At 53.4% G+C, this 21792-nt stretch overlaps 3 protein-coding genes across 7 annotated transcripts; 2 read left to right on the forward strand and 1 right to left on the reverse strand.

The window, feature by feature from the left end:
• The first annotated feature begins 16 nt into the window (after positions 1-16).
• Positions 17-4649, forward strand: FAM219B (family with sequence similarity 219 member B). 5 transcript variants are annotated; one of them, XM_052808461.1, is made up of 6 exons: positions 17-93; positions 1487-1589; positions 1883-1973; positions 2360-2461; positions 2736-2784; positions 3335-4649. In XM_052808461.1, the coding sequence occupies exons 1-6, from the start codon at positions 31-33 to the stop codon at positions 3491-3493; spliced, it is 567 nt and encodes a 188-aa protein (XP_052664421.1). In that variant the 5' UTR covers positions 17-30; the 3' UTR covers positions 3494-4649. The 5 variants fall into 5 exon arrangements, with proteins under 5 accessions (XP_052664421.1, XP_052664422.1, XP_052664425.1 ...); XM_052808462.1 differs by having other exon boundaries at positions 2384-2461; XM_052808465.1 differs by lacking the exon at positions 17-93 and adding an exon at positions 631-830.
• Positions 4650-4972: 323 nt separating this feature from the next.
• Positions 4973-8586, reverse strand: MPI (mannose phosphate isomerase). Its single transcript, XM_052808460.1, has 8 exons — positions 8472-8586; positions 8037-8164; positions 7493-7693; positions 7264-7405; positions 6906-7088; positions 6608-6781; positions 6248-6456; positions 4973-5773 (listed from the first exon to the last, which is right to left on the reverse strand). Exons 1-8 carry the CDS (start codon positions 8485-8487, stop codon positions 5555-5557), a joined length of 1272 nt encoding a protein of 423 aa, XP_052664420.1. The 5' UTR covers positions 8488-8586; the 3' UTR covers positions 4973-5554.
• Positions 8587-8745: 159 nt separating this feature from the next.
• Positions 8746-21633, forward strand: SCAMP2 (secretory carrier membrane protein 2). Its single transcript, XM_052808174.1, has 9 exons — positions 8746-8891; positions 13883-13963; positions 14636-14725; positions 15731-15848; positions 16590-16718; positions 17253-17412; positions 17934-18035; positions 19796-19913; positions 20973-21633. Exons 1-9 carry the CDS (start codon positions 8835-8837, stop codon positions 21117-21119), a joined length of 1002 nt encoding a protein of 333 aa, XP_052664134.1. The 5' UTR covers positions 8746-8834; the 3' UTR covers positions 21120-21633.
• The last annotated feature ends 159 nt before the right edge of the window (positions 21634-21792 follow it).

The raw sequence follows: 21792 nt of genomic DNA on the forward strand, positions 1-21792 counted from the left end.
CGGGCGCGGTGGGCGGGGCGGCGGGCGGCCATGGCGACGGGCGGCGGTGCCGCTCCCGCTGGGAGCAGAGGCGGCGGGCGGCGGGCAGCGGGGGTACGTGCGGGGCCGGGGGGACTATGGGGGGTGTGCGGGGGGGTATAGGGCTGGGGTGTGGGCGGGGGGCAGTGCAGGGGATGTATATGGGGGGTATAGGGCCGGGGGGTGTGCCTGGGGCTGCATGGGGGGATATATGTATAGGGCCGGGATGTGTGCCTGGGGCTGTATGGGGTATATATGTATAGAGGGTATAGAGCTGGTGTGTGTGCATGGGGCTGTATGGGGTATATATGTATAGGGCTGGGGTGTGTGCCTGGGGCTGTATGGGGGATATACATATAGGGGGTATAGGGCTGGGGTATGTGCACGGGGCTGTATGGGGCATATATGTATAGGGGGGGTGTGCACGGTGGACTGGGGTATATGCATAGGGGCCACTATGGGGTACGTGCCTCATGGGTATAGGGCTGGGGGGGGTGTGTGGGGCAGCGTAGGGCTGGGGCATAGGCACAGAGGAGCAATATAGAGGTAGAGCGCGTGCATTTGGCTGTAAGGGTATAGGCGTGGAGGCATGGTGTAGGGTAGGGGCAGGGTAGAAGCAGAGCACGGGTAGGGGGGCTGTATAGGGAGGGGTATAGCACATACTGGGGGATACGGGAGTGTGGGCAGACGTTTGCTGCCTGCCCAGTTAATCCCACTGGCTCGGGCGGCCCTGAATCCCTGCGCACAGAGTTATTCCCACGTGTAAGGCTCTGCCCTGCTAATTCCAGCTTAAAACACTGACGCGAATCCTGGTTTGTTGTGCTCTCCGATCACTACCCCAGGTCCTCTGCGTTGTTTCATTGTTTCGTTGTTAACTGCTCCCTCTAATTCCCCATCCCTCCTGCACTGACTCTCTCCCCATTTTCTGATTTTTCCTCTATTTTCTTAATTAGTTACTATATTTGTAGAAGCTCCCCCCCCCCCGTTGTCATTTAGCAGTGTTGGCTCTCCTTGATGATAAATGCCCTACGGATGGGGGAGGCTTTTCCTTGAAGCATGAGGAGAAGCTTGAAAGGCTCAAAACTTGTGGAGAAATTAAACTGAAGTATCCTTATATTTTATTTGATGAACCTGCTAGTTGAATTGCTTCCATCACGTATTACTGGAGGTAGGCTTGCAAAGAAACTGCTGGTCACCACGTGCGCTTTTAATTTAGCATCACCATTCCCAAATAATCCCTTCATCTGCTAATAGATCTGCTTATTCCTTTTCCTCTCCCTCCTCCGGCCGCAGCACAGGGCTGGGGAGGAGGAGCCGTCGTCCCCCCCAGCTCTCCCCAGCCGACGTGCTGGCAGATTTCCCCGCCGACGTTGAGTTCCCAAGGATGACCAGATGCTCTGAGATGACTCCGGTTTACTTCATCCCCATAGAGAGATGCTCCTAAATGTGCTTCTTTCCCTTTTTTTAGCTCATTTGGGCTGAAAACAAGAGGCTGAACAAGGCAATGGATGCGGTGGAGAAAAGGGGACCGTACATCATGAGCAAGCCTCCCTCCATTCATGCCAAGCTCCGTGAGTGATGCTCGGTGTCACCCCAGGGACTCCGCTGGGATTTGGGGAGTCATTTGTACCTCTTGCCCAGGGTGGGAGTGACCAAAAGCCCTTTTATTCCTTGGTGGGATAAAACCATAAAAAAACCCCAACATTAAAAAAAACCCATAAAAACCCATAGGCGCTGCCTATGGAAAGCACTGCAATGCCCCCATGCTCTCCTTAGGACTGACCTGCAATGCCTCCCCCGCAAAAAAAAGACTCTTGGGGAGCGCTTGGGTATTTTTAGCTCTGCCCCTGTGCTTGGCTTTCAGAGAGGCAACGCGAGCTGGCGAAGGCAGCGCTGCGAAGGCAGGGGCTGCTGGGGGGACCCACGCCACACCAGCCGAAGCCGGCGGCTAAAAGGTCTGATCCCGTTTTTCTTCTCCCGAGATATATTTTCACATTTCCTGGGGAGATTGGGGAACTCAGAGGATTAAAAAATTAGTTTGGGACCTTAGCTTGCTGGCTCCGTCGTGGCCAGCAAGCATCCGATATAATAAAACTTTTCCTGCAAAACTTGGGAGTTGCTCTAGCGGGGGCCACGCTCCTCCTTCTCTTTGTTTTGGGGATGGTTTGGTGTTAAGGATTTAATCGGGGAGCGTAGAGCTTAGATGGAGTTTATTCTTAGCTGGTGGTGGCCCTGGACAATGCCTGGGTGGGAAGGGACATTCAGGACCAGGATTCCTGCCCTGGCTCCTCAGTCCGTCAGCTCTGTGGCTGCATTTCCACACCCAAAATGTCTGTTACAGGGTCGCTCCTCTGCTTTCCTGCAGATCAGTGAAGTTTAACAAGGGCTACACGGCGCTCAGCCAGACGGCGGATGAAAACCTGGTCTCCTTCGATTCGGACAGGTGGGGACTGGGTGAATATCCCAGGATTTTGGGGGGGGGGTGTTGCAGGCTCAGAGCTGGCTTTTTGGGGGGATTGATTTTCCTTGTCACTTGTAGAGCATCCCCGATGGCACTGGACACCTGTCAGGAGCAAAACACCCCTGTGGTCCCAGATTTAACAAATCCCTTGGGGTTATGCTGCCGGCTCTCTTTTTCCCCCCGAGATTCTCTTGTCTGCATCCCAAGCAAAGATGCCGCTTCCTGGCTGGCTCTGACTGTTTCCTTCTTCTCTTAGTGACGGGGAGCTGGGATCCAGATGTTCCTCAGGCTACTCCTCTGCCGAGGCAAGTCCAGGGGTTTGACCCTGACGGCACGGTCCCCGCGGGTTCCCTCGTCCCCGTTACACCTTGGGGTCTGTATAGGGGCTGAAATGAAGCATCACCCTATGGGGTGTGTATGTGTGTCCATCTCACAGAGCTTTGCTTTGCAAACTGCTGCCTCTGCTACCCAATAGGTTTAAGCCATACATAAATGTCCCTTTTGCAAGCCCCGGCTGGCTATCACTGCTTCGCCCTTTGCACCTAAAGCATCATCTACCCCCAGACCCTGCAGCGGGGCAGCTGAAGCGCTCCATCATACAAGGGCGTCACAGCCCGCGGGGTGTTTTGGGGTGCACGGGGCGTGCGTTGGGTGCTGCAACCCAGGAAAAGCTCTTTGGTCGTTTGCTTTCGTCTTCTCTGCTCTGGTTGTGCTGCTTCTCCCCACGCAAAGGCACTGGAGGGAGGACGCGACGCCCTTCTTGCTCACAACCCTACTCTTTGCAAGCCCTAGGACCTAAATTTTAACTAAACTGGGAGTAACCAGCTCTTTTAACCTTCTTTGTTCCCCCCGCAGCAGGTGAACCAGGACCTGAGCCGGCAGCTGCTGCAGGATGGCTACCACCTCGATGAGGTCCCCGATGACGAAGATCTGGATCTCATCCCCCCAAAACCCATCGCCTCCTCTTCTTGCCCCTGTTGTTTCGGAGAAAATCTCTCCTGCGTGATCCAGTAGACGCCGCTCGGCCAGGGCCGTGCAAGAACAGGTCAAAAGCCAGCACTTTCTTTGTCCCATGGGGTGGCTGTCAGTGTCCGTGTCCCACACCAGGACGGCGACACGAGGACTGAATGATGCTGCAATGCCGCTCGTGGTGAGCAGCAGCAACCAACCAACCCCAGAGGACTTATCCTTACACTCAGCAATATCAGGGAGAGGTGGCATGGTGACGTTCAGGTGGCCTGGATGGGACTTGTTGCCTGGCTGGGGTGGGGAGGGAGGAGAAGCAGAGCCCAGGCACCTCCATGGGGGTGTAAAGGGAAGGAATTGGGAGGTGCAGCAGCAAACGCTCTTCTGTTTGCCTGACCTCCTCTTTTCCTCCTTTAATTGGCCACATGGAGGATTAGGACCTGGCCCCGGACACAGGTTACCCTTCCCAGCCCTCCCTAATGAAGACGTGGTTGATGGTGGGGTCAAACTGCGTGGTGTGGGACTAGGCTGGGAAGCCCTGAGACCCCTTTTCTATTTATTTTTGTTTTAGTCACCCCTCCTCCCTGGCAGGCTGAGGCCAGGCCAGCAAGGCTGGGGTCAGCACAGGCTGGCAGAGAGCTGTTTCATTTACCTGTCTCATGCTGCTTGCAATTAATTGCTGCTGGCTTCCCTCCTCCCAAAGCCTGGGCTGACCTGAACCAAAGACTGCAGCTTCAACGGAGAAGATGGGTGGAACCCAGCAGAGCAGATTGGGGCAGGCTGCTGAGCATTAAGCATTTGCATTTCTTACATCCACCAGCAGCTACTGCTCAGGCTGGGACCTCTCCGCTTTCCACCTCTCGAGAGACCCGTTAAGTTCTGGGTTTGAAGCTAATGGCTTCTTCCAGTTCTCCCCAAAGCTGCTTTGATGCAGGCGAGGGGCAGCCCAGACCCCCCGTGCCAGCTCTGCATGGCTCCTTTTGGGTGCAGATTTGGGGTGGCTGGGGAGTCTACCTGCTGTGAACCTTAAAAGCTGCCTTAAATCATGGTCCTGCTCTACTACATAGAGGACAATCAGCTGCTTATAAAGAAACCTTATTTAAATATTTCATGTCTAGAGATGTGAGCTGGGTTTTTTTGTTGGTTTTTTTTCATTATTTTACTTGTTAAAGGGAGCACTCAATAAACTGGATCTCATTACTCAGAGGGAGTGTTAGTGCTGTGGCGGGGGGCTAAGCCGCACTCCCCCCAGCAGCACTGCTTGGGAGGGCTCCTTCCCTGACCCTGGCGCATTTTTGGAGCGATCTGGTTTCCCTCGTCACATTTTACCCCGGTGTCCTGTTTCCCTGCGGAGCTGCCATGTCGCCCGGACTGATGCTGCTGTTGGGGCGATGCAGTGAAGGTCGCAGCCAGCGCCAGGGGTGGGGAATGCCAGAGCTGCCCCCAGCCTCCTCCGGTCCCCGAGCCCTGCAAACACCAGTGCTTCTCCCCGTCCTCCTCCTGCTCCCTACACCACGCTGTCCTGCGCCGAGGACAAAGTCACCACTTTATTCACAGCACCGGAGGCTCTCCAGCTGTGTCACCCTGCCAAGCAGCCCCCTTTTACAGCCGGGGAAGGGCTGAGACGGCTCAGAGGACTGCCTGCCATCAGCCAGGCTTGGGAAGAGCCCACCAGGCACCCAGGAGCAGCAGAAAGCCTCAACATCGCATTCGCAGGGGGGAAGCAGCAGGTCCTAGAAGCCAGGCAGAGATGCTTGAGACCCGGGGTGCAGAGCTCAGGCCTCCCTGCTGCTTCTTGGTGAGAAGGAAGGGGGGGGGGGGAAACTAATAAAAGGAGTTGCCATATGGCATTAGGAGCACCCGGAGGGGATGATGCTACAGGGACACGTCTAACGAGCTGTGAGGGGAGATGCTCTTCCTCTGCCCGCTGTGCTCCACACCACATCCAAGGAGTCGATTCGTGGAATTGCTCTTTCTACACATCGGGTGCGGGCTGGTTTGGGGGTTTAATAGATGGAGGGGAAACTTCCAAGCGAGATGACTTTGCCCAGGCCAGTTTCTATCTACTCAAATGTGGAGTGACGTGGGGGGAAGCGTCCCAGGTCCTGCTCAGAGGAGGCAGCAGGCTCGGAAGAGTAGCATCCCATCCGGCGAGGAGAGGTGGAGGGAGATGCTCTCGTTAGCAGAGATGAAGAGCACGGAGCCACGACGCAGAGTCATTTCGGAGGCTGCGGCTGTGGAGGTGCCCACGGCTGTCCCTTGGATCACCAGCAAGATGCTGGCAGAGTCCATGGCAGAGACGAGGTACAGCTTGATGGAGGGGGGGATCTGCAATGGAAAGGGTCACCGCGGCTTGAGTCTGCCGCAGATTTTCTTCTCTTCAGAGAGCTGGAAGGGGGTGATCCCTGTTCCCTGCTGCAGCCTTTGCTGTGCCCAGGCCACCCTGCACCCGCAGCAGCCCAAGCCCAGGGACCTCAGCTTAGCTGAGGACGCCCAAGCTGCACTCCCAAGACCTATTCCTGGTTCTCCCTCTGCCTGGAGCTGCTGGAGAAGGTGAGCGAGCTCCAGGCAGGGGAAACAGAGGAGGGAGAGGAGCCTGCAGCGCTGCCCGGGGGTGACACAAGCATCCCCAGCAGCCCCAAGCATCCCTCCATCCTCGCTGGGGCACTAGCTACAAGGGCGAGCAAACCCGTGCCAAGAAAACCCCAGCCAACACCGAGATGTCCTACCAAGAGCACAGCCGAGACGGGAGACAGCCGGTGTTCCCCGCCGTGTCCCCAAAGCAGACCCGTCGCCGCTCACCTCTATCCTCATGATGGTGAAGTCTGGCACGGGCGGGTCGTAGAGGTAGACACTGGGGTCGAGCTGGCTCTGCGCAGCCGGGAAGATCTTGGAGCTGCTGGGTGCTGGCGTGTAGTTGAGCATCTCGCACAAGGTGAGGACGTCGATGAATTTGGGGGTGAGCCCGGCACGCACTGTGTTATCCGAGCATGCCATGCACTCCACGCAGTCTGCGGGGATGAGGCAGCACCGTCAGCACACCCCAGCCCTCCCGCACGTCCCGGGGTGGGGGGGATCCAACCTTGTGCAGGAGGCCGTAGCCACCCTGGGGGGACAGTTCTTGCAGGGTCTCGGGTTAGGAAAGCCCACCACCGTGCTCACCTCCGTGCAGGTAGGCGTGGGGCTCGTTGGCTCCCAGGAACATGGCCTCTCCCGGCTCCAGCCTCACCAGGTTGAGGAAATAAATGGTGAAGCAGCCGATGTCCCCCGGGTACTGCGAGTGCAGCCGCAGCAGCAGGTCCCCGTTGCTCCCCGACATGTCCTTCCCTTCCGCCGCTGTGTGGGTAGAGAGACCAGGCGCGACACTGGGGAGGCGGGGGGGGGGTGCCCCGTCCCCTCCCCTAAACACAGCCCCCCCCAAAACCATTCTGGGGGGCCACGGCGGGCAGAGAGGACCCACCTTCCTGGGAGATCCTCTTCACCAGCATGTTCAGCTGGTCGACGAAGAACTTCTTCTCGCTCTTCATCAGGCGGGTGAAGCAGACGCGGAGGGCGGCCGAGACGCCGCGGGGGTCGTCGCTCCCGCTGCGCTCCAGCTGCTCCGCCGCCACCTCCCCGATCAGCGCCCGCAGCTCGGGGACGCCTGCCAGGGTGGCCAGCCCAAATCATCCCTGGTGGCTGCCACTACAGGGGAGCCCAGCATCCCCCCCCCCCATCCCAAGGTAGCACAGCCACCGTCCCCATCCTGAACCTGCCGCAGGGAGGGAAGGCGGCACCAGGGGTCTGACCTCGCGACTGCCCTCCCTCGCCATCCTTACTCTGGAGGAAGGAGACGATCTCCTCCACTGGCCGAAAGCCGCACAAGCCCTCGAAGGGGGTGAGAGCGATGGCCATTTCGGGCTTGTGGTTGGCGTCGGGGTAGTGCTCGGGGAACTGGGCGTGCAGCTTCACCGCCAGCTCCTGGAGAGGGGGGCAGAGGAGCTGGGTGACCTCCCCGGGGACACGAGGTCCGGCCGGGGCTGTCCCCCTCCCCGGGTCTCTCCCTACCTTGTTGGGGTGCGCCTGGATGGAGAGGGCGGTGTTGACCGACAGCACCTTGAAGAGGAAGGGCAGGCGACCCTGGAAGGCGTCCTTCACCTTCGCCCCCAGGCAGGCGGGATTGTCGGCGATCCACTGGCCCAGGGTCTTTTGGGGGATGCGGTTATCCCGGATGATGGCGTCGCCCCGGGGGTGCGCACCCATCCACAGCTGCGGGAGACAGACGGACGGACAGACGGACGGACCCCTGAGACGGGCAGCCAACGGGGATGACTTGGGCTTTTCTCGAGGCCGCTTGGCCCCGGACTCAATCGATGCGGCCAAGGCGGCTCCCTCGGGGGCTGAGTCACGCCGGGCTTCTCCTCTCCTCCTCCCCGGGCAGCCCCGCAGCCCCCCCGGGGCTCCAGGGGACCGGGGACGACCAGGGGATCCGCATCCCTCCCCGAGCCGGCCGGACCCGCGACGGCGAGAGCCGCGGCCGGTTGGGACGGACGCGCCGATGGGACGGACGCAGGGCCGGGACGGACATACGGACGCGGGGGCAAGCACTCACCTCCGCGTAAGGCCGGTCGGGCTGGATCTGGACCAGGGGGTCACTGCTGGCCAGCAGCTTGGCCACCTCGCTCGCCAGCCCCACCTTCCCCCAGGAGTAGCTCTGCACGGCGCAGGAGAGGGGAAACACTGCGGGAGTGGGAAGCCAGACATTGCGGGGGGGGCAGAAATAACTCTCTGCCCCCCCCCCAAAACCCACCCAAGCCAGCCGGTGGGGGGTGAGAGGGGGCCAGGGCAGGGTGGGGGACCGAGGGGGTGTATTTGGGGGGGGGACGGACGCAATTTAATCTCTTTCATCATATAAGGGGTGCCTCTGCCCCACCGCCCTGGGGGTCCCCGGTGGTGGTGGGGGGTGTCTCCATCCCCGTGGGCCTGCCCTGCCCACCCCAGGCTTCCCCCCCCCCAGGGAGCTGCCCTGCCTCCGGGCCCCTCTCACCGCGGATCTCCGCCATGGTTCCACCGGCAACGGGAGGGCACGGCGGGGCAGGGCAAGCCGGGAACCGTAGTCCCTATAGCGGCCATAGGGGACCCCCCCCTCCCCCCGTGTAGCGCACGGCCCCGCCTATAGGGTTAGCCCCGCCCATAGGGTTAGCCCCGCCCCCCCTCCCCGCCGCGCGCTATAGGCGGTGGCCGCCGCTGTGACGTCGCACGGCTCCGCCCCGAGGGGGTCACGGTACCTGCGCGGTGGGTGGGTCGGGTCACGTGGCTAGTGGCGCAGGCGCCCTGGCTGCCCCGGAAGTGCCTGGAGCAGCGGCGGCGGCGACGGAGCGGGGAGAGCGGAGCAGCGGGGGCCGCGCTCATGTCGGGCTTCGACACCAACCCGTTCGCCGACCCGGTGGACATCAACCCCTTCCAGGTGGGCGCGAGGACCGGGCGACCCCTTCTTTCCCCCTCCTTCGCTGCCGCGGCTGACCGAAGCGTTGCTGGCTTAATGGCGCCTGTCCCTCCTCGGGGGAGCCGGGGTTCAGCGCCAGCAGGCCGCCCCTGCCTCAGGAGGACGCTGAAGCGGTTGCTGGTGCCGATTTGTAGCGGTGTTAGAAATAATCCTGCGTGGGACTCCTCTTGGCTGTGCTGCCCGGCTGTCGGAGGGACTGCTGGGTCTCTCCGGGGTCTTGTTTTTAACGTGCTCTAGCGACGGCTCCTAAAACGGAGCCTGGAAGGCAAAACGCATCCTTCGGCTGTCGTTTTCAGGGGCCAAAGCCTTTGAAGTTCCTGGGGACTTAGTCCGCTTTCACTGGGTTGATTAACCTCCGTGCCCTTGCTTTCACTGGGTTTCTCCTCTGTGGGTTTCTCCTCAGTGCCCCAAAACGTGGGGTTTCTCCTCTGTGCCCCCAAACGTGGGGTCATTTACAGAGTGAGTTGGCTGGGAATGGCCTCTCGGAGCCAACTGGTGTGGCGGTGGTGTGAAAGCGAGCGTCTGGGCTTTGGCTTTTGTCAGTGAGTGGCTGCAGGCGCTGCCTCACCTTTGCTGTTTGGCTGGGATGTAATCTGCAGGAAGGGGTGATTTCCTGACCTCTGATTTCGTGGCCAAGCCAAAGTGGAACTGTTTGTTGATGGGGGCCGAGTGTTTTGAGGAATCAAAGTGAAATCGGAAGGAAAAAAAAAAAAATCCCTTCTCTCCCTCACCTCTGTTTTAATGCGCTCTCATGTGTCTTGGGAACAGGAAGGGTTTGGCTGACCGTGTTCCTGTAATGTTCCTTCAGTGGGGGGGAATATAGGGTGGCTCACACGTACAGTTGCTGTTCACGTAGGGGTTTATCGCTTCAGTACTGAGGAAGTAAATATTCTGCTGCTTTACGCACGTTAAGACTGTCCCGGTATCTGACCGAACAGGGCTGTGCTCGCGGTTACTCACTGCTTAAACAAAAAAGATCGAATGCAATTTACAACAGGTAACTCCAGTGTCAGGCTTACTTTTTAATGAGGACAAACTACGTCGCACCTTGGATGCCCCTGCGGTTGTCTGACAGCTCTTCGCAGCTACAGCTGGTCTTTGTGGCAGGTTTTATATCCTCCTTTCGGGAGCGTGAGGTTTTGCGTTTGCTTTTGTCCCTTGTTTTAAAGAAAAATTCCACCAGTCATCAGCAGCCAGACTTGAGGAACCTCTGACTGCTGCTGCCTGGAGCTTTGAAGCCCTGTCTCTCCAATTTGAAAATAACATCTCGCAATGCAGGACAGCACTGCCCCAGTCTAGTAAATCTGGGGAAATGAGCCCGTTCCCTGCTGGGGTTTGGATCCACGTGCTGGCTCGGTGCCGTGCGGGGCTGGGGGGACGGTTTGCCCACCCGGCAGGCGCTGACATCCCCTTCCACACACTCTGGAGATCTTGCTGAAAGACTAGAATCGTCTTCACCCTCCCAGCCTTGTTGCACTGATAAATATCTCTTGGGCAGAGCACCAGCGTTGTCTTTCCTCGTTGTGGATCCCAGTATAGCATTTTGTGCGGTGCGAATCCTGACATAACTGGGTATCTTTGCCTTTTAAGGAGACTTTGTTCATGATGTTCAGTAAGGTTGGTATAAAATAAGCTGGTTTGGTCCTATTGAAAATAGCTCTGGCTCTTCTTTCTGTTTCTTATTGTAACCGGTTAGTGAGAGATGATTAACTGCCTTTGTTTATTCAGTAACCTGCTGTAAGTGGCAGCTACCTCTGAAACTTTGATGCAAGTTTCAGACAGGGCTGGAAACTTCCATCCTCTTTAGAGATACCAATAATAAAATCCTTGAGATTTCTCTCAATGCATCTTCCAGGCAGTCGCAGTGCTCTGAGGTCCTGCGCTGGTGGCTGGCTGCGGGACTGGCGATGTTCGGGATAGTCACTGTGATGTTTAGACAACTGTGTTAAGTTCCAGGTGATTCTCATTTGAGTAGTCTTGCCTTGATCTCATCTAGAGAGGCATCTTGTTTTGGTTTTTTAACCTGTGGGAACAGAAAGAAATGGAAGAATATAATTTCTTGCACAAACCTGTTGTATCAAAATCTTTTAGCAGCTCTGTCAGCTGGTGCAGTGCGACAGCAACTTCGTCTTTGCATTAGACGCTGCATTTGAAAACAGTTTTGATCTTCATGTCGGTGCAATTTGGTTGAAACACAAAATTACTCTGCGCTGGGGAATTTGAAGTCATGAAAAATGACATCACACATTGCTGCTGCTTGAGGAAGTGATGGTAGGAAGGGCAACAAATGGGGATCTGCTCGCTGGCATTCTGCAGATCAATATAATAATTGATTTGTGAGCACGAGGTTTGTGGCTGGATGTACTTATTAAATCAAGCGGAATAGCTGGAGAAGTAAGAGAGCCTTCAGGTGCTCAGGCTTTTCCTTAGCTCTGAGGCAGGAAAGAAGTTGTGAAGAATTGCTCGAGTTTAACTGGGGGTTCTAACAACTGAACCCTTTGAAAGGAAAGGTACGTGGGACCTTTGGAGCAGCGGAGAGTGCCGTTACTTTCCTGGAGGAGGGATAGCTGGGTAGGTGGCTTCAAGTGGTTCAGCAGCTGAATTAAGTCCCTGTTTCCGTGCTTCACAGCGTAAAGGTTCAGGCCTGTGCTTGTTTCAAGAGGGTCAACTGCCTTTTGCTTTGTAGCTTGCAGAAAATAACTGTACAACGTGCAGCCTGTGGGCAACTTCTCATCCATCTCCTCTGCGTTTCTCGTGCTTACTCATCCTTCATGCTGTGCAGTTCAGGCTTGCGGAAGCTGGTGCCTCTATATCACCCTCTGTTTCACAGCTGCTGTTTTCCTTCCTGCCCTATCCAGGGCACGGAGGCACATGTCCAAACACACTTCAGCTTTGTTGCAAATTCCCTGCTCTTTGTATATCTATTTTAGACATGGTTGCACAACAGCAAGCAAGTTAAGCTGAGCTGCCTTGCCTTGGCCGTACTGCCTAATTAAGTAATTTTTTATTTTTTGAAGCTACACAATAAGATGAGAGAGGTCGCCTCCCTTTGAAATCAAACTGTTCTGCAGCTGGACAGTGAAACAGTGGTGCTGCTCTCCCTGCCCTGCACAGGCCACCGGCAGCCTGCCCTTTCAATAGCAGTGCTGCACTGGTGAGCCTCTGGTTAATTTAGGAGCTTTCTTTTTGAACAGAGGTGAGCAGAGGGAAGAAAAATGTGTGTTTTGCCTTAATATTCTAGTGTTTCTCCTTATTTCTGAGCACTTTCCTCCCAGCCTGACCATTCAAGCTCTTCAGATGGTTGTTACGCAGCCTTTGCTTTCCTCTTCCCCATGCCTCTAAGGGAGTTTCTCTCCTGTGTGCAGTTGCCTTCTGCTGGACTTTAGTCAGGCTGGGACCTTGCCTGGTCTGGATTGAAGGGTGTCGTGCTATCATGCAGTAGCTATCGTGCATGAACTGACTTGTAAGCTTGTGTCGACAGCCTGTGCGTCTGCAAAAGTGGTTAAGCTAAAGGCTCCAGAGGAGTAAGTAGTGAAATAAAACCTGTGCCTTGAGTCCTTGCAGCCCTTATTTCCAGCGTGGCAGTTCTGCTGGTGCTCCCCATTTTTTACAGCCCTGCCTGGCCAGGAAGTTGTACTTCATTGAGCAGCATCCAAAACCTCCTTGTCTGAGATCCCTCAGCCCAGGGTGATTCATAAACTAGCGCAACCTGTTGCATAGGGAGTGCCTGCTATGGAGGAGATGTGTGAAGTTACTCATTAACTGTTCCGTATGCATCTTGCTCAGCAGAAGGCTGCGCTAAAACCCCAGGGAAGGGCTCCAGCAGGTTTCAGACAAGCCAAATGACTTTTCTGGAGCGCATGGACTTGGTCAGCCCCTGCATGCCTCGATTACTCACTCTTACCTTGTCGCAGCCTCAATTGCTTCTCACCCCATTAACCACAAAATTAAAATGACTGATGTTGAGACATGAGTTGCTACGGTAGGGAGGGCAGGATAAAAAGCCACTTTTTAAATTTTTTTACCCACACCCAGCTATCGGGTTGCCAGGCTGTTCTCCCAGTAGGATTTCTGAGTTCAAAAAGTGCATTGTTTCTCTAATGACTGGGGAGAGAAACACTCCAGAGGTCCAAGTCTGGCTATTAGAGAGGGATCTTTTATGGAAAGTAGTGTGTATAAAGAAGAAATAAAAATCGCTAAGTGCGTTGCAGGTGAGGGAAGAAAGGTATTTTTGGCAGAGGTGCTGAGAGCCTTTTTTTTAAACAATCAGACTATTTGATGGAGACAAGTAGGAGATGCTGTGAGTACAGGTGAATGCAGCTGTTATGCCGGCAGAATTAAAACCTTCAAAAGTAATTGGTGTCACACCTCCAGCTCAACTTTCCTGGGTGTTTTGCCTTTTCAGAGCAGTCATTGGCATTTTAGCTTGCTGGTCCAAGTGCCCTGGGTGGCAGCTGACACCTATCAGCCAGGACCAGTTGTACCTGGAAACTGATTTTGTGAGGCTCTGTTGCGCTTTGTGGGTCCTCGCTCACTTTGTGGTGCAAGTGAGGTTTGGGAGGTGGTCCTGGGTGTCCAGCAACATTCTGACAGTGGGTGAATGAATCCATGTACTGCTTTGAGTCCCTGGAAATTAGGAATAACTCTCTGTAGGTAAGCAGTAGTAATCTGCAGAAAGGGCTCCTGTGCCAAAAGCATGTTGTGGTTCTTCAAATGTAGCTCTTGGCTGAACGGGAGATTACTTCTGCCAGCAAATCTTGCCTTGCTGATAGTCATCTCCTTGTTTATTTAAATTCATTGCCAGCCAAGGCCATCCGCCTGTGGCGAGCGTGTGTTTCGCCCCATCCTGTTCCCAGTTAGCAAGTGGATGGAAGGCAGGCAGCTTGGGTAACGTATAATCTAACGATGACCTATGTCTGATGCTGCTTTGTCTTCACTCTCTCTCCTTTCAGGATCCCTCGGTGACGCAGCTCACAAACGCTAGCCAAAGTGGCTTGGATGAATTCAACCCCTTTTCTGAGAGCTCCCAGCTGGTACGTGCCATGTATCTCTGTGCTAGGTATCTTGGTGGTGGTTTTAGCAGTGTGGAAGGTCCCTTGGTAGGTGCAGCTTAAAAGAAAAAGTGAGGCATTCGCAGCTGATTTCCCCATGGACAGTGTAGCTCGTTGCGTGCGTGGCAAGCTGCAAGCAACTGCTCCTGCACTGGAGCACTAATAAACTCCCAGCTGGAGCTCTCCACTCGCATGGAACAGCTTCTCTCAAACTTGCTGCTGGCTCACAGTAAAGCCATATGAAGTGTGAAGGGGAAGATGCTTTGTGGCAGGACACATCAATATTTATTTGGTCTCTGGGTTGGGAGCTGAACTGCTGAGGCGATATCATTGATGGATCGCTGCAAGAACTTCATTCTTATTTCCTGGCTGCTGCAGTGTGTGAGATGGGAAAAGGAGAACACGAAACCAGGATAAAGCAATATTTGCAGTTCAAGCAACTGATAAAAATGCCTTTTTGTTTCTCCTTTGCCTAATACCCGTAATCCTCAGGTGCCACTCCCCCAATGCATTAAGGAACTACCAAATTTTCGAAAATGCAGAATTGCTTCCTACTAGTGCTTTCTGTTTTAGTAGTGCTAAAACTTGAACTATTCTTTGCTAAAAGAAGCAATATGTAATGTTTTTGCCTTGTTGCTTGGGGTTTATATGCAGACAAATGCGTCGCGGACGACGCCAGCCACACAGCCCTCTGGCCACTCACAGCCTGCTGTTCTGCAGACATCCGTGGAGCCCACCCCCCAGGTATGGTGACCCCTCGCTGCTGCCTTCCCGAAGAGCTGGGCTGGAGAGTGTGAAGGAGCTCCCATGGGCCTCTGGAGGCATGTGGGAATAGGAGGGGAACAGGATTCTCTGGGGTGGGGTGTGGGAAACTGCAGGTGATCTTTTAAACTTTTATTTGTACCTGCCTGGCAAAGCAGATCTCTATAGGGAATACACACACACACAATTCTTTTTATGCCTTTTCCCTGTCCCTCTGGTGGCAGAACTCACTTCACCTTGTATCCTGTTTGCTCTGGCTTCCCTCTGCAAAGACCAAAACGTATCCTGTTAATGCTTTTAGCTTAGTTCTAGTGACTGGTCAGGCACGCTCGGTTGCAGGAGTGTAAATGCAGTCTAGCTATACGTTGCAGCTGCTGCTTAGACAGGCTAGCAATTACCTGACTACCAGGACCACCTCATCCAAACAGCAGAGAAGCTGAGGCTGCTAGGAGAAAGGGTCAGTTCTCAGAATAGCAAACAGGTAGAAGAGATGCTTAAGAGGTATGGTAGATGGCTGTCTTGCCTTTCCTTTGAACCTCCTCTCCTAGCTGGGAAAGGGATTGTCGTGGTCAACTTGGGAGTCCTGCTCACTGCTCTGTTGTAAGAGCACTTAGAGCAATGAGGCTAACTGGAAAATAGAAGAAGCTGCAAGGAAAGCATAGCTTTGCTGGAGGGGAAGGGCATGGAGGATAGGCAACAGGCTGGATAGCCTCCTGAGGGCTCTTCCAGCCCCATCTTCCCATGGGATAAGAGAGGAACATCTGGGTGGAGTTCTGCATTGATCTTGATTTCATCCTCCAGCAGGTAAGACAGAAAGCCTCCAAGATGTTTCAGATCAGCTATGGGTGTTCAGCTTTCAAATTGTCCTCAACCCTTGCTATTCAATTGCCTTTGCTTCCGTTCCAGTTTGGCATCTGGTGTGTTTGCTGGTGGTATTGCCACTGCCTCAGTTAGGGAAGGACTTACCTTTTTCTCCCCCTACTTTAGGCTGTGGCTGCAGCAGCACAGGCTGGGCTTCTACAGCAACAGGCAGAATTAGAGAGGAAGGCAGCTGAGTTGGAGAAGAAGGAAAGGGAATTGCAGAGTAACGCAGCCAGCATTAACCGTGAGTACTGCTTCCTGCAATGCCCTGCCCGCAATGAGTGTGATGCCCAGGGAAGCCTGAGTCGCTTGGCTTGTCGGGATTTGAAGAAGGTTCAGCCTGTCCAAGTGTGTGCAGCTTTATCAGAAGCCATGTGTCCCTTCTGTAGTCCTTCACAGCTGCAGCAGCCCTTTTGGGACTCTACCTGTCATCCCGTAACTGACAAGGTGGGAAACAAGCTCAGAGATAAGATGCTGGAGACCAGCTCTGGTGGGTCTTTGCCCTCAAGCGTGCTCTCACCATCGCATTTGGCCACGTTAAGTTCTTCAAACACCAGTTTTATATTCGTATCTGAGCTGTTGTGTGATGCTGACATGTTAAGGCTTTTCACTGAGAGCAGTAAAGCTTTTTTTCAGTCTCTTAATCAGAGCAAAACAGTATTTTCCCCTAACCTTGATTTTTAAATGGCTGAATCTGGACTTGCCGAGTGGTGTTAGTTGTGGTGGCCCTTTGGCCATTGCAGGGGAATGCTGCCTCCCACAGAGGAAAGCCCTCAAACCAGGCTGACCTGCCTCATTGCTGCCAGCAGAGTAAACACGTCCCTGCTGAGCTGCCTGCTCAAACCTAGATACTTACCAAGATCTAGCCTCTTCCAACATTTTAATGTCGGTATATATGAATGGCTACTTGCAAATTAGGGCGTGCGAATGAATCTTTCAATGAGGGAAGAGCAAGTGAAGAACTGCTGCTTTCTGCTTTCCACAGCGAGGCAAAACAACTGGCCCCCTCTTCCCAAGAAGTGTCCGATCAAGCCGTGTTTTTATCAGGATTTTTCTGCAGACATCCCAGCTGACTACCAGCGGATATGCAAGATGCTGTATTACTTGTGGATGTGTAAGTGATAGCTTGAACTGCAATAAAAATTGTTTCTAAGGCGATTCTGTATCAAATGCTGAGCTTTGACCTACAATAAATTCTGTAGGTGTTGTCTGCAAGGGTAAAATGATGCCTCCCTTCCTTTTTTATGAAGGCAAATGTAAAGAACTCAGAGTTTATGCTTTGAGAATAGCTCATTCATGACAGAATTTTGACTGTTGTTTAATGGAGACTTTAACAATTCTCCTGGGACTCTGAAAGAGAGTGGGTAGCGCAGTTCAGAGATCGGGTGCAAAACAGTCTCAGCTGTATTTGTCAGTTGTGGTGCTCTGAAAAGATTTAAGATTTGATTGTAAGCAGCAGGATCAGATGAGGTTCTTAGGTTAAGCTCTGTTTTCCTTTCAAGGGAGGCAAGGAAATTAGATGTCCCAAAGGCTCCTTAATTTCTGCAGAGCTCCATGTGTTCAGCGAGAGATTAGGGATGCTTGGAGAGACTTCTGAGTTTTCCCAAGAACTTACTGATGTGTTTTCTCTCCTTCCTGTCCTGAACAGTGCATTCAATTACCCTGCTCCTAAACCTGCTTGCTTGCCTGGCATGGTTCACAGTCCAGACGGAAAGAGGAGTAGACTTTGGTCTCTCGATCCTGTGGTTTATTTTATTCACCCCTTGTGCCTTTCTCTGTTGGTACCGACCAATATACAAGGCTTTCAGGCAAGTACTATTTTCTTCTGTAACGGGGATATATCTTTTAGTTGGAGGAGCTTTGGTTTTATCTGTTCCAATCGTATATTGCCTGCAGGGTTTTTCCAGCTCTTTGCACTGTGAAATAGATCAAACCCACTTGTTCCTAAACATATTAGAAGTATCTGATAGAACTTGATTATGGTGGTCTTTTTTCATCTTGAAATCCAAGCCTAGCCAATCATAGGGTCCTACTTTTTATTAATGTCTGAGAAACTGTTTGGCACGTTAATGTGTTGAGCACACTGTGTGTGTCAAGGAAGCTGCCTTCATCCCATCTTGCACTGACTGGGCAGACTGGTGGTTTTGCAATATGCAGTGGACAGGTTGTAAGTTGTATTGCTGCATGAGTTCCTTTTGAGATCACCTCCCCTTAGCAGCTGTGCCCTGGAGGAAGGGGTTTGCTGAATTTGTTTCCCTCCTCTTAGAGGAGGGAAACTGTACAGGAATCATGTCCCCGCCTTTCACTCCTGCTGCCGTCTCTCCTACAGGTCTGACAGCTCCTTCAGCTTCTTCGTCTTCTTTTTCATCTTCTTCTGCCAAATAGCAATCTACATCATCCAGGCTGTTGGCATTCCTGGCTGGGGAGACAGGTAAGCTTCATTTCATGGGCTGCCATGTCACAGCCCTTCATGGATGCTTTTTCTCACCAGGGTTGTGACTGTCAGAAGCTTTGGGATCTGTTTCTGACAGCTGTCTGTTCTTTCTCCTGTGGTTTTCCTGTCTCACCTGATACATATCTTTGGCAGGGCCCAGCTGGGCTGCCTCTCTCCTCCACTCTTCCCGTCCTAGTCCCAGCAAAGGCACGTACCTTTGCCGCTGCTGCTGCAGGCCAGCGCCGGAAGGAGTGTGTGAAATCTTCCATGCCTTCTCCGCTGCCTTCCCCCTCACTTAATGCATATAATACTTATCCCTTCTTGATGCTGAGCCTATAGTGTTGATCGCATCTGCCTTGTGTTAAAATGGAGCCTTGCCTGAGAGAGGCTGTAGCATGGGCATGAGGGATCTCTGACCTGGGTTCTGGGTACGGCTTAACTCGGTACTGCTGCTAGGAGCCTGCTTCTGTCCCCAAACTCTTCCTGAATTTCTCTCGAGTGTGTTGTTGGTGGGCTGTGCTTCAAAAAAATTAAGCAGAGAGTGTTTTACCCTCGCCCTTTCTTGATGGCATTGTACAGAAGGGTGAGACTGGGCTTCTGGAGTGGGTCCAACAGGCCTCTTGTCAGCAATTGCCCCCTGCAGTGAAAGCACAGGCTTTCTTTTTGCCTTGCTGCATTGGCCGCAGATCAGATTCCGGAGTTATTGCGAACAGTGAAAAGGTTAACAGTGTAGTGGTTTTTCTCCCGAGGGGGAGCCTTCAGGTGATGAGTGCAGTGAAACTGCTGTCTATTTTTGCCCACTGCCTGCAGAACGGCTCATGGGCAGAGCTGTTCTTGTGCTCTCTCCCCTGCTAGCTGGTGCAGCCTTAGTCATGGGGGACTGGGAGGGGGCACTCTGTTTTTAGTCTGACTTTGGAGAGCGTGCGTTGAGCTTTCTGCTACGTTTCCTCAAGCCAGACAGTGCATTTATTTTTGGCTGTAGTGCACGGTGTGCCTTTCCGCTTCCTTGTAATGAGCAAGAAGTTGTGCAGCACATCGAATGGGATGGTTTGGCTGCCTTGATTCCCTCTCTCCTGGTGGCACATGGCTTGCTTGGTTTAGCAGTTGGAAAGATTCCTTTCTCCAGCACCCAGGAGGGTGTTTTGAGTGAGGCGTCTCGGTATTTTCACCCACAGCCAAGCATTGATAACTCCCAACATCCTCCCTGCCCCTTCCCTTCAATAACTGCCAGTTTCCTCCTTTCTGTAGCTCTACTTCATCCCTTCCTTTCTCTTCCTCCCTCTCCCAACACTTACATCCCTGGCCACGGAGGGCTATCACGGTGACTTGTAGGTCTAGGCTCCAGATCTGCCAGCTGATCTCTTCTGAGTTAGATGTACCAGCCCATCTTTACACTACTTGACTGAATTTTGAGGAGGTGCTCGTGGAAGTGACTTGATTTACGACAGTGCCAAGGCTATTGATTTTGCTGCTTAAGGGGGGTGGCCCAGGGCTGTAACGCGGGTGGAGTGAGCACAATTTTCTTGTGTAGAGATGGATTGCTTCTAAAAGTGACAATGGAAACTCTGGCCCTGAAACAAGTGCCTGGATGAGCTCTGGCTCCTTGTTTCCACAGCTCTTACGCTTGGTTTTTCACTTCCCTGTAACCTTCCCCCAAAGGCTCTTCTGCAATGGTCAGTGCCTCTTCTCCCTCTGCTCCATCTCATCCCGTGAATCGAGTGCTCGCCATGCTCACCCTGCTCTCCTCTCTCTCGCAGCGGATGGATTGCAGCGCTGTCTGAGCTGCACGGGAACCTGGCTGTGGCTGTTATCATGATGGTGGTGGCAGGATTCTTCACGCTGTGCGCGGTTCTCTCGCTCTTCCTCCTGAAGCAGGTGAGTGGCTTGGAGGCAAGGCGAGGTGTTGGCTGACTTGCAGATCCACAGGTCAGGCTGCTCCCAGGGTATCCTGGGGTTGCCACCTCCTCTCATCTGTCTGGGAATTAGCTTGCTTTTGAAGAAGTAATCGGGGCACCATCAAGAGCTTTTAACAAAAGTATTTTTGCTTGTGCTTCCTGCATCAATGCCAAGTTGCTTGAATGCTAAGGGGACTTGCAGGTGGGAAAGTAGTCTTTGGGGAGGGAACAAGAGGCACAGATGCTTCAGTAAGGCACGCCATTAAGCATGCACGTTAGAATAAAGGAGGGTGTAGTAAGGCTTGCTGCTTTGGCTGCTGTCCAGAGAAGATAGCCAGCGAGGTCCCAAATGTCACCCTCATCAAACACGGACATCAAATTTCTTGCACCTCCCTTTAGCTTGAGTCTGTCCAGAGCTGGCTGTGCAGAGAAGGTCAATGCTTTGGTTGGGTATCCAAGGCTTTACAATCACTGCTACCACAATGTTGTGGGACTCTTCAAAGCCTGGTGGGATCCAAACGAGTGCCTTCCTGCTGGCTCCCGAACATGAGCTCCCCTTCCTCCTTCTGATCAACCACAGGAGGGTTGCATTTCTGCAATTAACAGCAGAAATGTAGCTTTGGGGAAGGCAACAACAGGCTGAACCGGTCCTGTTTCTATTGCTTCCTCCTTTTCTCCTAAATTATATTGTGAAGGAGATAACCTGATGCTTGTAGTGTCAGGCACCTTCAGTGCAAGTGTCTGTAAATGCAGCAGTTAAGTGTCCATACCATCACAGTGCGGGGGGAGGAGTTTTTGGTCTTGATAACTGCCATTTTGCCGAGACCTCCACATTTTACAACAAATGAGGGTCTCCTGAAATCTGCAGCATCACGTGCTGGGTGAGATGGAGCCAATGGCTCCAGCCCATCCTCTCTAGCTGCCAAGAGAGCTGGTTAGCGGCGGGGCCAAGGAAGGGCAAGCTGGCAAGCGAGGTGTGTGCAGCAAGCCCACAACTGCATGCTGATTTTTCTTCCCCTGCCCCACTTCTGTTCCTCAGGTGCATTCCCTGTATCGGCGTACAGGAGCCAGTTTCCAAAGGGCCCAGGAAGAGTTTTCCCAAGGCATCCTCACCAACAGGGGCTTCCAGAATGCAGCTGCTGGGGCAGCCTCCACAGCCGCACAGAGTGCTTTCCGGAGAAATTAACCCTTCCTGGGGCAGCATCCCCCTCGCTTCCTCTGCCATTGTCACCCCAACCTTCTCTTTTTTTTTTTTTTTTTTTTTTTTTTTTCCTAAAGATGCACTTTTGGGAGTACCATGTTAGCTCTGTGATGCCGACTCCAGATGAGAAGAGGTCTGGTTTTGTTTTGGTTTTTTTTTAGCTTCAGCTGGCCTATGTTTATGACAATTAGTTTTCCCTGTCTTGATTTAGGGTGTGGGGAGATATGGGAGACATTCTCTGAAGCAAGTATATTTCTCTATCCAGGACATACTGAGTGTTTGTCTCTCTTTCCCCCCGCTTGCCCTCTCTGTAGCAGGAAGGTGAGGGGAAGCAGGTTTTTGATTTTACTCTCTGTCTTCTATTGGCCTTCGCTATGAAGAATTTGATTATCTGCTGTTTGGGGGGGTGTATGTGTGTTGTAACTTGCATGTAGTTTATGTCATTAATTTGAAGAGCAGATACTGTACTTTTGGTTTATTACACTTACATGATGCTGCATTTTGACCTCTTAACTGCTCGGCTTCCTGAGACTTGGGGTAACGTGGCACAAGGGAAAACCTGGGAGCAAGGGGGGTTAGAGAGGAGGGGAAAGGTCTTTCTCCTTGTCCCCCCCTGTGGCAGATCCCCCCTTCCACGAGGATCCTGCAGATGATGGAG

The sequence above is a fragment of the Harpia harpyja genome, chromosome 14 (genome assembly GCF_026419915.1).
Source record: "Harpia harpyja isolate bHarHar1 chromosome 14, bHarHar1 primary haplotype, whole genome shotgun sequence".
Lineage (NCBI taxonomy): Eukaryota > Metazoa > Chordata > Aves > Accipitriformes > Accipitridae > Harpia > Harpia harpyja.